A 14,723-nucleotide genomic window follows, 5' to 3' on the forward strand; every position below is an offset into this window, starting at 1 on the left:
ATTCGCTGATTAGATTTAAAGTATATGTTTCGGTCTACTTCTTTCCCATGAGGAGTAGAGATGTCAGCTGCCGCAACGAATACTTCTTCTAGGGCGCTCGTAGTCACTAGACGTGATCCCCAGTGCGTATGCTTGGCGTTGTAGTCTCTTGCGGCTATAAAACGATCCCCTAGTCAATTGTAGAAGTCCATAAATTTTCCTTCCGAGATTGAGAAACGAGGAGGGCAGTAAACGACAGCGATTGAAAGGATTCCGTTGCTGAATTTGTATCGATGTAGCCTGCAAGAAGTTTGTTGCAAACCTTTTGTGAAAATGGTGTTTAATGCGTTCTCTGATTAGAACTCCAGTCCCGCCGTGGGCTTTCTCATCTGAAAAATTGTGTAGCCTCTTATATGAAAGTTGTATTTGCTTGTAGATGCGTTTCCACCAGTAGCGTAACGTCAATATGGGTTTCGGTCAAGAATTGTGACAATTCTAGTGTATGCCGTAAGACACCATTGGGGTTCCACATTGATATTCGTAGCGCCTGCATAGATTATTTAGACTGTTGTGCTACGAGCAGCTGTATCACCTTGTACTGGTTTTGAACAAGTGTTTGCATGGTCGTTTTCATGAATGACATAAGCTCCATCATACTTCGTTGGATGGTAAGCAACATAGTTTCCGTTTTGTTTTGTGGCTGTTCTGGGGCCTGTTGAGCGCTTTGAGAGTTAGGCTGAATTAGAATTTCCCTTCCAGATCGTAGAGCATCGGCGTAGGAGAAGCCGTTGGTGGTGTTTAGTGGACCGAATGAGGACCTTGACGCATGCGACTCTTTAACTTCTTGTACACAATACATCCTCTATAGTTTGCCGTATGGTTGCCTCCGCAGTTTCCACATTTCTTCACGGTACTATCCTTGTTTGTAGTGCAGTAAGCGGAGTTGTGGGCGTCCCCGCAGAATACACAGGAGAAGCCCTTTTCTTTAAGGGCGGTTTTTATTTCCGCGGCGGTAACATCAGGTTCTATTCCCTTTACTACCACTTGTAGGCCCTTACTGCTTTTCAGCTGGTAGGTGTAATAGTTTTTCTGTATAGTGTCCAGATATTTGGACACGATTCGGAAGTGCTCTTCAGTCTTGGTTTGCACCTTTGTTTCCTTTGGTCAACATTTGTGGTCAGCGGGACAACATGAAAAATGTCAACGCTCCCGATCAACGCCGCAATACAGTTGACCAGGGCACTCGAGATTTTCTCCCTAATATAGATTGGAGGTGGCTTGGGTTTTTTTGCGGTGTCTTGGGCTGGTTGGTTTTCCTCAACCTCCGCCAGTAGGGCAAATCTATTACTTGTTGATCTGTTTGGTTCTTCGTCGATTTTCAGGACACGGTTCATTTTTGTTTTATTGCCTGCCGGATTACTCTGCGGACTGGATGGATGGATGGAAGTTGGATGTAGAGATCCATTCTAGTCTGTGTAGCCGGGGCCGCTTTGGCACTTTCCGAAGTTGTTGTTTTTGTACTCGCTGTAGTCGTTGACGTCGCGGTTGTCAATGTGATTGCGGAAATTGTAGCATTTCTAGTTGTTGGTGCGAAATATTGCTTCCGATATGGGAGTGGGGGCTTTACACTGTGAACTCCATGACGCGGGAGTCGGAGTGAGCAAAGCGGGTGAGCAAGATCGTGCCCTTTGGGTTTCAGTGGTCAGTAGAGCTGGGTTGCTCTTAATCGCCAATTTTTCCACTTCGGTATCGCGGGTTGAAAAGTTAGAATAGAAGCCGTTTCTTTGGTTCACTGAACTTCTACGCTCGTTCTTTTGATCGTTGCTCACATTGCGTGGCACTTATTTATTTGAAACAATGCACTAGCTTTGGTTTAGCACATCACAACTGTTATAAAAAGCTTGTCCATTGCTTTTAATAAATTGTGGTTCAGCGTCTTTGCGCTTATATTGGCTTGCCCCATTTTTTTTTTAATTAGCTGTTTTATGTTGCAGTTTTCCCGGAGCTCGGGCAATGAACGTCTGCTTATTTCGGTAGTTCGATGGTACTTGTGTTGTAAATGAGGAGTAATTATTTTTTTTAAATAATATTGGAATTGCCGAAAATTTAGAGGTGCCTCTTTAGTTGGAAGCATCGGTCTTTTTCCCTTTTTTATGTAAGAAAATCATGAAACATTTCTTCCACTTAAGGGGAAAAATTGAGGTTTCTAAAGATAAGTTTTAAAATCTATGAAGAGGTTTGCACAGAGCCCTGGCACAGAATCGGCACAGGTACTCCACAGTGGCACAGGTACTCCATCGACGCCTGGCAAATAAACGGGTTGGGAAAAAACGGACGGAAATAAGATTTGCTGATTGAATGTTGTATGTACAAGGCTGATCTGTCATTTTAGGCGGAAAATAAGTTGCTTGAAAAAAGTGTGCAAATAGATCGGCAATGGCCTGATCAGAGGTCGCAGATGAATTTTCAAACGTAACTAGAGGTGGTAAAGATGTGTTTAGTGTTTACAAAGTTATAAAACTGCTTTGGATCCTGAATAATCCGGCAGCGGCGAATATAATTCCTTTAACATTCAGCGATATCCACGGTCAAATTTGACCAAGCTAGTAGATATCTTGAAAAATCTATTCTACTCCAGATGGCAATGGCCTGATCAGAGGTCGCAGATGAATTTTCAAACATAAGAGGAGGTGGAAAAGATACATGTTTACGCTTAGGGTTTAAAAAGTTATAAAACTGCTTCTGATTCTGATTAAATTGTATCCGCCAGCGGCGAATATAATTCCTGTAACATTCAGCGTTATGCACGGTATTGCTTCCGATATCAGAGCCCTCTCTTTCTTTCAAGCGAACGGTCGTGTTTTTTTTGTGCGCACTGCGTTTTTGACAAATATTGGTAAACCGGTGTTTACATACTTTGTGAATTAAATCTTGTGAATCTTAACAATCTTAAAGCCTAAACCGTATCGCTTCGCGAGTGCTGTGGTATATTTGGAGTCGAATTAATAATTTGTCTAAATTCTATTCCAAGCATAGCTCAGCTCTGCTTCTTCCCCGGCTTATCTATATTTCTGCATTTCTCTTTTGCACTCTTTCAAAGCTCCCGCTTCGGCTTCTTGTTTGGCACAGTGGTTCAAGGTATTGTGTTTTTTAACTTTTTAAATATTAATTTTAGTCTTATTAAATACAAAAAAAAAAAAATAATAAATAAAATGGAATTTAAACTGGTCTGTGCCATTAAGTCTTGCAACAAGACAATTTCCACAACCCAGCCTAGTATCCATTGCTGGTTATGTGAAAACGTCGTGCACGCCAAGTGTGCCGGTTTCACTGCATCAGTTTCGGATGCCATTTCCCGTAGGTCTGGGATACATTATTGTTGCGAAAATTGTCGTGCTGTGCAAGGCGAAATGAGGTCGTTCATGAGACAGACCAAAAATGGATTTAAAGAGCTGATCACTGGTTTTCGTAAAATCAATGACCAGCTCTGTGCGCTTGACACTCAATTTAGTGGCCTTCAGCTGCTAAATGAGTCCCCTAAGCGTAAGAAATCCGCTGTTTCTGATCCGCCTCAGCCTGCTCAGCCGACATTAATGCAGCCGCTTATATCTCTGGCCACCCCAAGGGCTAGAACTGAGAAAAATTCGTCAGAATTTCTCAGGGATAATGAGCAATTGTCCGATATGTCCGCCATGGCATCCCTTCAAGTGATGCCACAGGTCCTAGGGAACGAAACCCCCATTAGGGTCACCCAAAAGGGTATTCCACAGTCCGGACCACCGGCACCGACTGATGCTGCAGTTCTTGTACCTGCGACACCAAAACCCTTACAGGTGATTCCTCCATCGAAACATATATTTGTTTCTCGGCTTGCCCCTGATACTTCAGAGATTGATATCTCGGCTTATATCAAAGCCAAAACTAAAGCCGATATAAAGGTGGAGGACATACAAAAATTTAAATATAGTTATACAAGGCGCACGTCTTCTTTCAAGATTCGTGTGCCCGCGCTGATGTTCAAGACGATTTGTTCTCCCTGTTTTTGGCCAGAGAATCTTTTCGTCCAAGAACATCAGCTTAGTTCCGTAAAAAAAAAGGTTAATAAACCAGTGGGAGTGAGACTTCCCAAAATCGGAACCACTTTTACAGAACGCATTTACAGAAACTTGGTTAAATCCGGAGATCTTTAGCTCCGAAGTTTTTCCAAGTAAGTACACCACTTTTAAACGGGATCGATCTCAGCGAAGAGGAGGTGGAGTCCTCATTTCGGTAGACTCTACTTTTGCTTCTGAAGAGGTGAAATCCCAAGAGTTTGGTGACGTAGAATTTATTTGCGTTAAAATCACTATGTCCGTAAAAGCTTTATACATTACATGTTCATGTATTTCTCCTATGTCTGAACCGCCCACATATTGGCAGCATTTGTCCGCTATTCGATACGTCTCTAATCTTATGACGGATCGTGACCAACCCGTAGCGGTGGGCGACTTTAATATCCCAGAATTAAAGTGGTCCAACGTCGATAACTCACCATCTTTGTCACTTATAACTTACCATGACTTCACCGCGGGCATGTTTGACATGTCCCTAGGTCAGATCAATCATGTTAGAAATTCGCTAGGTCGGCTCTTAGACTTATGTTTTGTATCTGATCCTGATGGTACTGCTCTCTCCAGAGCTTTTCCCCTTTCAAACCCAGAGGATCCATATCACCCCACGCTGGAGGTCTCAATCGAAACCACTCCTGGGATCGATCAGATGTCCCCGAGCGTGGTAACTAAGATTCGCTGTTTCCGTAAAGCTGATTTTCAGAAACCTTATAGCCTTATCGATACATTTGACTGGTCTGATATTCTGGCGTGCACTGATCTTAACGTCACTTTAGAAACATTTTATTTTACTTTAAATACATTTTTTGACTCATGTGTGCCTTGGAAATATCCGTCCGCTTCAACAAATCCTCCTTGGTTTACAAGGTGCCTCACTAACCTAAAACATAAAAAAATAAGCTTTTACTTAAATATAAAAAAACCTGCAGTAGTGTTGATTTCTCAAGATACCTACTAGCTCGGTCGAATTTTACCGTGCATAACGCTGAATGTTATAGGAATTATATTGACCGCTGCCGTATTCAATTTACTCAGGATCCAAAGCAGTTTTATAATTTTATAATATCTTATTATAAAATTATCTAATCTAGTTTTATAATATCTAATATAGTTTTATAATATTTTTTTCACCCCTGCTTACGTTTGAAAATTCCTCTGCGACTTCGGATCAGGCCATTGCCGATCTATTCGCAGAATTTTTTCAAACAACTTATTCTCCTCCTAAATTGACTGATCAGCCTTACGCATATAACATTCAAGCAGCAAATCTTATTTTCTTTCCGTTTTTTTCTGAGAACAACTTATTATCTGGTCTTTTAAGGGTAAAACCCATTTATTCGCCAGGCCCCGACGGAGTACCAGGCTGTGTGCTAAAATACTGCGCCAGGGCTCTTTGCAAACCTCTTCTAAGACTTTTCAACTTATCTTTGGAAACCTCGATTTTTCCCCTTAAGTGGAAGGAATCATTTATAATTCCCCTTCATAAAAAAAGGAAAAAAGTCCGAGGCTGCCAACTACAGAGGCATCTCTAAGGTGTCGGCAATTCCAAAGTTATTTGAAAAATTAATTACCCCTCATTTGCAACACCTGTGCTCTCCATGTCAGCATGGCTTTATTAAGCGTCGCTCCACCACCACAAACTTATTGGAGTTGACATCCTTTGTCATAGACGGCTTTTGTAAGGGATATCAAACCGATGTAATTTACACAGACTTCAGCAAAGCATTTGATTCAGTTAATCACTCACTCTTGTTGAGTAAACTGAATATGCTGGGTTTTCCTAAAGACCTCTTAACGTGGATCTCCAGCTACCTAGATGGAAGGACACAAAGAGTCTTATTTAAAAACATACAGTCCCGTCTGGTCCGTGCTACATCCGGCGTCTCTCAAGGAAGTCATCTTGGATCGTTATTATTTTTTATAAAGGACTTGCCCCCTGCTTTAAGGGGCCCATCCACAGGCGAGCATGTTCGGCGAACATGTTGTGCTCGACGAAATTTTTCCTGTGGATGGTAGTGTTCATTGTCAAATTTTGTGTTTGTCAAAATGTTCGAATGGAATTGAAATCGTTCTATTTTGACAACGTTTGCAACAACATGCTCGCCAATGGATGGCAATGTTGGCACGAACGTCAGTTTGAAAAAACGTTTTGGTAGAGAAAAATGAATAAAAAGTGCAATATTATTTTGCAATATTATTTATGGCAAATACTTATTGCCATAAGTGCAATTAGAGTGCCGCTATAGTTGTCCGTTGACATATTGATAGTTTGAAAATTTATCGAAAAATGATGTTCGCACGAATGTTGGCTCTAGTTAGTGGGGAAAATGAAATTCAAGTAGGCGAGCATGTTGACGAACATGCTCTCCTGTGGATGGGCCCCTTTAACGAACTCTCTAGTTCTTATGTATGCAGATGATGTAAAGCTTTGTCTTCAGTACAAATCCATCTCTGCCCAATGCAGTCTTCAGTCTGACCTTGATAACTTTCAAAAATGGTGTTTAGCTATTGATTTAATACTTAATTAATCAAAATGCAAACATATGTCTTTTTATCGTTCTTGCCCTCTGCAAGCTACTTATTTTATTAATGGGATTGCCTTACAAAAATTAACCCAGGTTAATGATCTCGGCATCCTATTAGACATCAAACTTAAATTTGCCGACCATATTTCCTTAATGGTTAATAAGGCTAAAGGAGTCCTTGGTTTTATTAAAAGGTGGTCAAAAGAATTTAATGACCCCTATATAACCAAAACATTATTCATTTCTTTGGTCCGTCCTATACTGGAGTACGGTTCATGTGTCTGGAGTCCCCAATATGGAGTACGTAAGGACCGCATAGAATCCGTACAAAAGAACTTTTTAATATTTGCACTTAGAGTTCTATGCTGGGATGCAAATCTTCAGCTTCCATCTTACAGTAGCAGACTTTTACTTATAAACTTACCTAGCTTAACAAATCGTAGGACAATGCTCGGTGTAGTTTTTCTGCATAACCTTATAACCGGGGATGTAGATAGCCAGCATTTACTAACAAGTTTAAAAATTAACATTCCTAATAGAAGGACTCGAAACTTTAGTCCTCTGCTCCTTAGCCGTTGTAGTTCGACATATGCACTGCATGACCCTTTGAGGGTATTATGATCGAACTAAAATGGTCTCTACTCTATTACATCTCTTTCATGTCCCTCTAATTTAAAATATAGAATTTTAAAATTTTTTTTCAAATAGCTTAATATGAATATGAATGAATACAGGAATGCTAGCTGATGCTCTTATTGATGCACAATAGAGGTCTGCATGATTGCACTCAAAAGTTTCGGTTATTTGAGTACAATAAGTTTAAGTCGCAATTGAGCGTGCCAAACCATTTCAACAAAGTGAATTGCGGATTGGTAAGGGTTGTTTTCGTTGTATGTAAAATGAGTGAAAGTCAAACCAATGTGGAATGGATAGAATGAGTGAATGCAGAGTAAATGCTTCGAGTACTCGGATAAAATTTTGGCATTCTCGTCATTCATGGAAAGTAGAGCAGAAGCTAAAACTAGTTGCACATTTTTTTGTATACCTGCAAGCAGCTCGGCAAGCAGGTAGCAAGCAGCTACCTGCAAAGAGCCTTTTCAGATGCTAGAAATTTAATTTCTGAAAAGCGATGTATTATTGCTAACAATGCAGATACAATAAAAAAAATTATGTTTTTGCATTCTGTTATAAAAAATTAAATAAATGACATATATATGTATATATTATAATTAATCCATGCCTTTATATTTTTCTATTTCTTGTATTGAAAAGCAACACAAAAACAAAAACAAAAAATAAATTTGACGTCACAAATGCGACGCACAACTAACCGAGTACTCGGTTACAAAACTCATTTGGTTATTGCGTCGCCATTCGGATAGAGTAAATTTTTTACTCATGCCTTTACCACATTTGCCAAATCCGTTTTACTCAATGTCTCACTCAGTCAGTCAGAACTTTGAGTGAGAGTGCCAAATGCTGCTTTGACTGTATTCATGCAGACCTCTAATGCACAAGCCATTTCCAAATTCTGAAAAACCGCAAAAAAAAAAAAAAAAAAAAAAAAAATTATAAAACTGCTTTGGATCCTGAGTAAATTGTATTCGGCAGCGGCGAATATAATTCTCGTAACGCTCAGCGTTATGCACGATAAAGTTTGACCGAGCTAGTAGTTATCTTGAAAAATCCATACTTCTGAAGGTTTTTTTTTATATTTAAGTAAAAGTTTATTTTTAGTATTTTTTAGGTTAGTGAGGCACCTTGTAAACCAAGGAAGATTTGTTGATGCGAACGGATATTTTCATGAACACTCGTTGTTGTCACCTGTCACTGGATTTGCCTTGCCACTGGACTCTCGCAGGTCTACTGTTGAGTCGAATGGAAAGATCTATGTGTCCTCGTCCGCTGTCTTGCAAGCTTTGCGTATTGGCTATGCCCCCACATGCAGCAGTTCCAGGAGTGTACTTTCGTTACTACCGCCTAGCCGTCCAATGCCCAGTTCGGACTGTAGCTACTCGTCCTTGGACCCCAATAAAAGCTTAAAAGTTATATTTCAAAATATATCGGGAATGAGGACCAAGTCCCGGATGCTATTCCTGAATTCTTCTGCCTGCGATTTTGATGAAATCATCCTTGTGAAAACGTGGCTCAATGACAACTTTAGCTCCTCTGAGTTCTTTAAACCCAACTTGTTTCATGTATTTTGAAAAGACCGAGATGCCCCCAGAACCCAGTGTGTGGGATCTTTTCTGGCTGCACCGCTACGCCTTCCAGTGGCCGACCCTGAACTGGATCACCTTGCCGTGTCAATCCAGGGCGTCCATGGCCCGTTCGTCATCATTGCGTCGTATATCCCTTCAAACGGCGCATTTAGTATCTATCAGGTACATATGAAAAACATCACTAGTGTCTCTGCTAGAAAGTTGGACCATACTGCTTTGATGGTGGCTGGCGATTTCAATTTAGGATCCATTGTCTGGTCGCGGGACCCGGAGTCTCCCTGCATGCTACCTAGCAACGTTCACCAAAGTCATGAAATTATAGCTCTAGATGATATTTCTAGTCTGGGCCTCTCCTAAGTAAATAATATTTTTAATGATTTATCCAAAATTCTTGATCTTATATTTTAAATACCGTGCTTTATAGTTAAGTAGAATTATGCAATGTACCATTAAGTCTATGTGACCACAGACTATGTGCACAGACTACAGACAGACTATGTACTCCACAAGCCGTTAGCAAAGATTATAAAGTACATAGATGGGATATCAGGGCCCAAAACGGTCAACTTTTTGCGTCGAGCTTGTTGGTGAGGGGGGAAACGCACATGCATACGATTTTATTTTTAGAACTCTTTACATGTACCCGTCAACAAAAATGTGAACCTATGCATGTATGTGTGACTGCTCGCACGACGGAGTAAAAATGTTTTGGCTTCCAAATTTCCATTTCAATTTCTCGTTTCTGTAGTTACTCTATGTGCAATTTTTCTGTGTTCAAATCCTCGTAATAAAAGTAAATATAAAAAGAATCATAAAACTAAAACTTTATCAAAATTGAAACAACCGCCAGCTAATGAAATCGAACCCAGCCCCATGAATAAGGACCGCGCACTATCCATCTAAGCTACCCTCGAAGTCGATTTTATGATACTTAAAATTGGTGTTAAAGGAGGCGCTAGAATATATACCAAAACAGAGTTGACGAGTAAGGATAGTAAAAGATATTTCTGATCTCTTTACTCTTACATTGGTTCGATTACAACGTTTCAAACTTTCATCGTTCCAAAGATGTTACGATCTAAAAATAGAATTCTCTCTTTCCCGCTCTCATCTGCCAGTTGTTTGTCGTGGAACCCGCTCTCAAATGTTTTCATTATTACAGCGGGTTCCACGACGGAAAAAATGAAAACATTTGAGAGCGGGTTCCATGACGCGGCCTACCAAAATGCCGTAGAACCCGCACTTATTGACATTTTTACAGCGGGTTCCACTACGAACTGAGACGATGTTAAGGTTATTTTTCAATTTTGTATTTTTTTTTATTGGATTATAAATTTAGGAAAACATATTAAAATAATAAAACAATAATATAAATAGATTTAAAATTAAAAAAATGGACTTCCCGAGCTTGGTTTGAACTCGTTTTACTTTGCACACCAGCCAAGCACTCTACCACTCGGCTATTCCTCGTTCGTTGTCATGCGAAAAATTTCTCAAACTTAACTTGTCGCGCAATGGAACCCGCTCGTTCCAGCGGGTTCCACTGCTGGAACCCTCCAAAGAAAATTTTTCTTTGTATGAGATGTCCCATCTATGTACTTTATAATCTTTGCCGTTAGTAATTCATATTGAGTTTTACAGTTTTTTGCCGTCTGCTTCACCCATTCTATATTATCATGTGAATGATACTAACCTGTCACTTATCAATCTATTTCAGCCTTTGATTGGGTTTCCTTTTTTTTGGATTTCTCAATCGATGATTGTTATACTAAGTGCTTGGTTGCCCTTTCTAATATTTTTGAAATATATGCTCCTGTGGGGGTACGAAGATCCTATAGGCTTCCCTTTTATACAAAAGGTTAAAAAAACTTAAATAATAGAAGGGAAGAGGCACGTGAACCAGTTAAAAAGTCCACACAACAGAAGTTCGTTCCAACAAAATTTAGCGACTCCAGAAAATTTTTTTAAAATTTGCCCTTCTGCCTCTAAGGTTTCAGGATCCTCTACCTTCATACCGGAGCCGCTGCCTTCTTCTTAATGCTTGCACGGTGGAGAATCGGCGTACACTGGCAGCTTTAACTTTTTTGAACAATATAATAGCTGATAACATTGTTTGCCCTTTTTTTATGGGACTCATTAATTTTAATGTTCCTCAAAGGGATCTTCGTACCTTTGCCCCCTTGTACAATATACCCTCTACAAGTACCGGGTATAAAAATTTGGCAGACTGATTAAAAGAACTTTTTCTTATGCCATTTAAATTTCATACGTTTCGCCACTAAAAACCCACCAAAACTTTACATTTTATTTATCGAGCATACTTAACATTTATTCAGTCTACGCCTGCCCTTTGAAAGCTTTCGATTTAAAACTTCTATTCTTTAGGGAAGATAGGGACTTTTTTTATATTTTGTATTCTAAACAAGAAAGGAAAGCTAACTTCGGGCGAAGCGGAAGTTGATATACCCTTGCAGTTAAAACCGGATATACATCGCAAAAATCGGATATAGTTTACCAATCCTTATGAGAATATGATACTATAACCAAATTTATTATAATATAAAATCTAAAAAATGTCCCAAACTCTTCAAAAATACCAAAGTTGGTATTTCTACCAAAAACCATTTCCGATCGTTCAGTTATATGGCAGCTATAAGATATCAGTCGATCAGTTATAAAATTTGGTAGGTTGGATCATCTGACCAAAAATAGAATCTATACTAAGTTTCAGCTTTCTATCTTCATAAACACGAAAGTTGGGTCATTTCCGATCGTTCAGTTATATGGCAGCTATAGGATATAGTCGGCCGATCCTTATGACATTTGGCATGTCGTAATGTTTTGCCAAAAATAGCTCTCATGTCAAATTCAAATTCAAATTCAACTCTCTAACTCTAAAAACACCAAAGTTATACCATTTCCGATCAATCAGTTATATGGCAGCTATAGTATATAGTCGGCCGATCCCTGTCGTTCCAACTTATATACTGCGTGCAAAGGAAAGGAAAGGACTCAAAAAACAACAAAGTTACAGCATTTCCGATCAATCAGTTATATTGCAGCTATAGGATATAGTCGGCCGATCTCGGCCGTTCCAACTTATTTAATGCGTGCAAAGGAAAGAAGGGTGTGTGCAAAGTTTCAAGACGATAGCTTTAAAACTGAGAGACTAGTTCGCGTAGAAACAGACAGACAGACAGACGGACAGACGGACAGACGGACAGACGGACATGCTCATATCAACTCAGGAGGTGATCCTGATCAAGAATATATATACTTTATAGGGTCGGAGATGTCTCCTTCACTGCGTTGCACACTTTTGGACAAAATTATAATACCCTCTGCAAGGGTATAACAAGAAAGGAAAGCTAACTTCGGGCGGAGCCGAAGTTTATATACCCTTGCAGTTAAAACCGGATATATATCGCAAACATTGGATATAGTTGGCCGATCCTTATAAGAATATGATAATATAACCCAATTTATTATAATACAAAACCTAAAAATGTCCCAAACTTCTGTCTTCAAAAACACGAAAGTTGGGTCATTTCCGATCGTTCAGTTATATGGCAGCTATAGGATATAGTCGGCCGATCCTAATGAAATTTGGTAGGTTGGATCAACTAACCAAAAATAGAATCTGTACTAAATTCCACCTTTCTATCTTCAAAAACACGAAAGTTGGGTCATTTCCGATCGTTCAGTTATATGGCAGCTATAGGATATAGTCGGCCGATCCTTATGAAATTTGGCATGTCGTAATGTTTTGCCAAAAAATGCTCTCTTGTCGAATTTGAACTCTCTAACTTTAAAAACGTCAAAGTTATACCATTTCCGATCAATCAGTTATATGGCAGCTATAGGATATAGTCGGCCGATCCCGGTCGTTCCGACTTATATACTGCGTGCAAAGGAAAGAAGGGTGTGTGCAAAGTTTCAATAATCGATAGCTTTAAAACTGAGAGACTAGTTTGCGTAGAAACAGACAGACGGACAGACGTACATGCTCATATCACCTCAGGAGGTGATTCTGATCAAGAATATATATACTTTATAGGGTCGGAGATGTATCCTTCACTGCGTTGCACACTTTTGGACAAAATTATAATACTCTCTGCAAGGGTATAAAAATTGGTGTTGTTATGAATATCAGGTGCTTTCGATATATAACCTTTTTTTCTGCAAAAGTATCAGATCCGTTCCACTCGAGTTACCTTTTCAATTTGTATCCTTGCAGAGGGTATTAAAACTTTGGTAAAAAGTGTGGAACGTAGTGAAAAAGACATCTACGAGCCTATAAAATATATATATTCTTGATCAGAATCACCTCCTGAGTTGAAATAAGCATGTCCGTCCGCCCGTCTATTTCTACGCAAATTAGTCTCTCAGTTGAACTTGAAACATCGACTTGAAACTTTGCAAACACCCTTCTTTCCTTTGCACGCATTAAATAAGTCGGAACGGCCGAGATCGGCCGACTATATCCTATAGCTGCAATATAACTGATTGATCGGAAATGCTGTAACTTTGTTGTTTTTTGAGTTAGATAGTTCGGATTTCGGATGAGTGGTAATTTTGGAGTGGTAAAATAATACGACATGCCAAATTTCATAAGGATCGGCCGACTATTTCCTATAGCTGCCATCGGAAATGACGATCGGAAATGACCCAACTTTCGTGTTTTTGAAGATGGAAAGTTAAAACTTTGTACAGATTCTATTTTTGGTTAGTTGATCCGACCTACTAAATTTCAAAAAGATCGGCCGACCATATCCTAAAACTGCCATATAACTGTACGATCGGAAATGGTATTTGGTAGAAATACCAACTTTGGTATTTTTGAAGATAGCAATAACCAAATAACGGGGAATAGTATCTAATATCATATATAATATCTTATATCTAATAAAATGATATTTAATATCTTTGAATTTAAATGTTAATACAGATTATTTTGAATGGGGTAGACTACTATAATTAGCGTTATGTATCGAAGTGATTTTATCTATTCAACCACAATAACTAGTTTCTTATTTAAATTTTACACAGCCTTTCGTTAAAAAATATTCCAGTTTTAAGATGTATCCGGCTTCCAAAGAAAACAATATATGTTGTGCACCTTAAAGAAGTAGTTGGAAAAGGATCCGAGGGAATAATCGAAATTCCATTTAAAGGAAAAATCTTAAAAACAGCTCAAGGCGTTTTCGTAGGTTTTTACAAAAATTCGTCAAGTCTTGCACAAGAATCTTTTTTGGCTACAAATTTAAAACCAAACAACGCGCGACGATTACTTCCCTGCTTTGATGAGCCTGAAATAAAGGTAAAATACATAAATTTAATTTCAATTTAATCATGAAACGAAAGATAACTTAGGGGGGAACCGAAGTTTATTTGATGGTTATATGACTGACATATACCGATATAAAATATATAAGATATCAAACAAAAAACCTTTTGACAAGGTAAAATACTAGTTACGAAAGTCAGAACGTCAACGAGCAAGATCGTAACATGCGAATGTAACGCATTATACCCTTGCAGAGGGTATTATAATTTTGTCCAAAAGTGTGCAACGCAGTGAAGGAGAAATCTCCGACCCTATAAAGTATATATATATATTCTTGATCGGGCTCACCTTCTGAGTTGAAATGAGCATGTCCGTCTGTCTGTCCGACTGAGAAACTGAGAGACTAGTTTGCATAGAAAGGGACAGACGGTCAGGCAGACGGACAGTCAGACGTCCGTCTGTCCGTCTGTCCCTTTCTATGCAAACTAGTCTCTCAGTTTTAAAGCTATCGACTTGATACTAGGCACATTCCTTTCATTCCTTTGCACGCAGTACATATGTAAGTCGGAACGGCCGAGATCGGCCGTTTCGGCCGGCAGTT

At 39.2% G+C, this 14,723-nt stretch overlaps 1 protein-coding gene across 6 annotated transcripts in view; it reads left to right on the forward strand.

Moving 5' to 3' along the window:
• The window catches only part of LOC108119101 (aminopeptidase N), a 408,837-nt gene that overhangs the window by 84,055 nt on the left and 310,059 nt on the right, over positions 1 to 14,723 (forward strand). For 4 of the 6 annotated variants that reach the window (XM_070280361.1, XM_070280363.1, XM_070280362.1 and 1 more), the window contains one exon: positions 13,885 to 14,155. The exons of 1 other annotated variant lie outside the window; for it this stretch is intronic. In XM_070280361.1, the coding sequence (XP_070136462.1) occupies positions 13,885 to 14,155 (271 nt within the window). Of the gene's footprint in view, positions 1 to 13,884; positions 14,156 to 14,723 lie in introns of those variants that run through there. One more of the 6 variants, XM_043209590.2, reaches the window with a different exon arrangement.

This window comes from Drosophila bipectinata, chromosome 3L (assembly GCF_030179905.1).
Source record: "Drosophila bipectinata strain 14024-0381.07 chromosome 3L, DbipHiC1v2, whole genome shotgun sequence".
NCBI lineage: Eukaryota > Metazoa > Arthropoda > Insecta > Diptera > Drosophilidae > Drosophila > Drosophila bipectinata.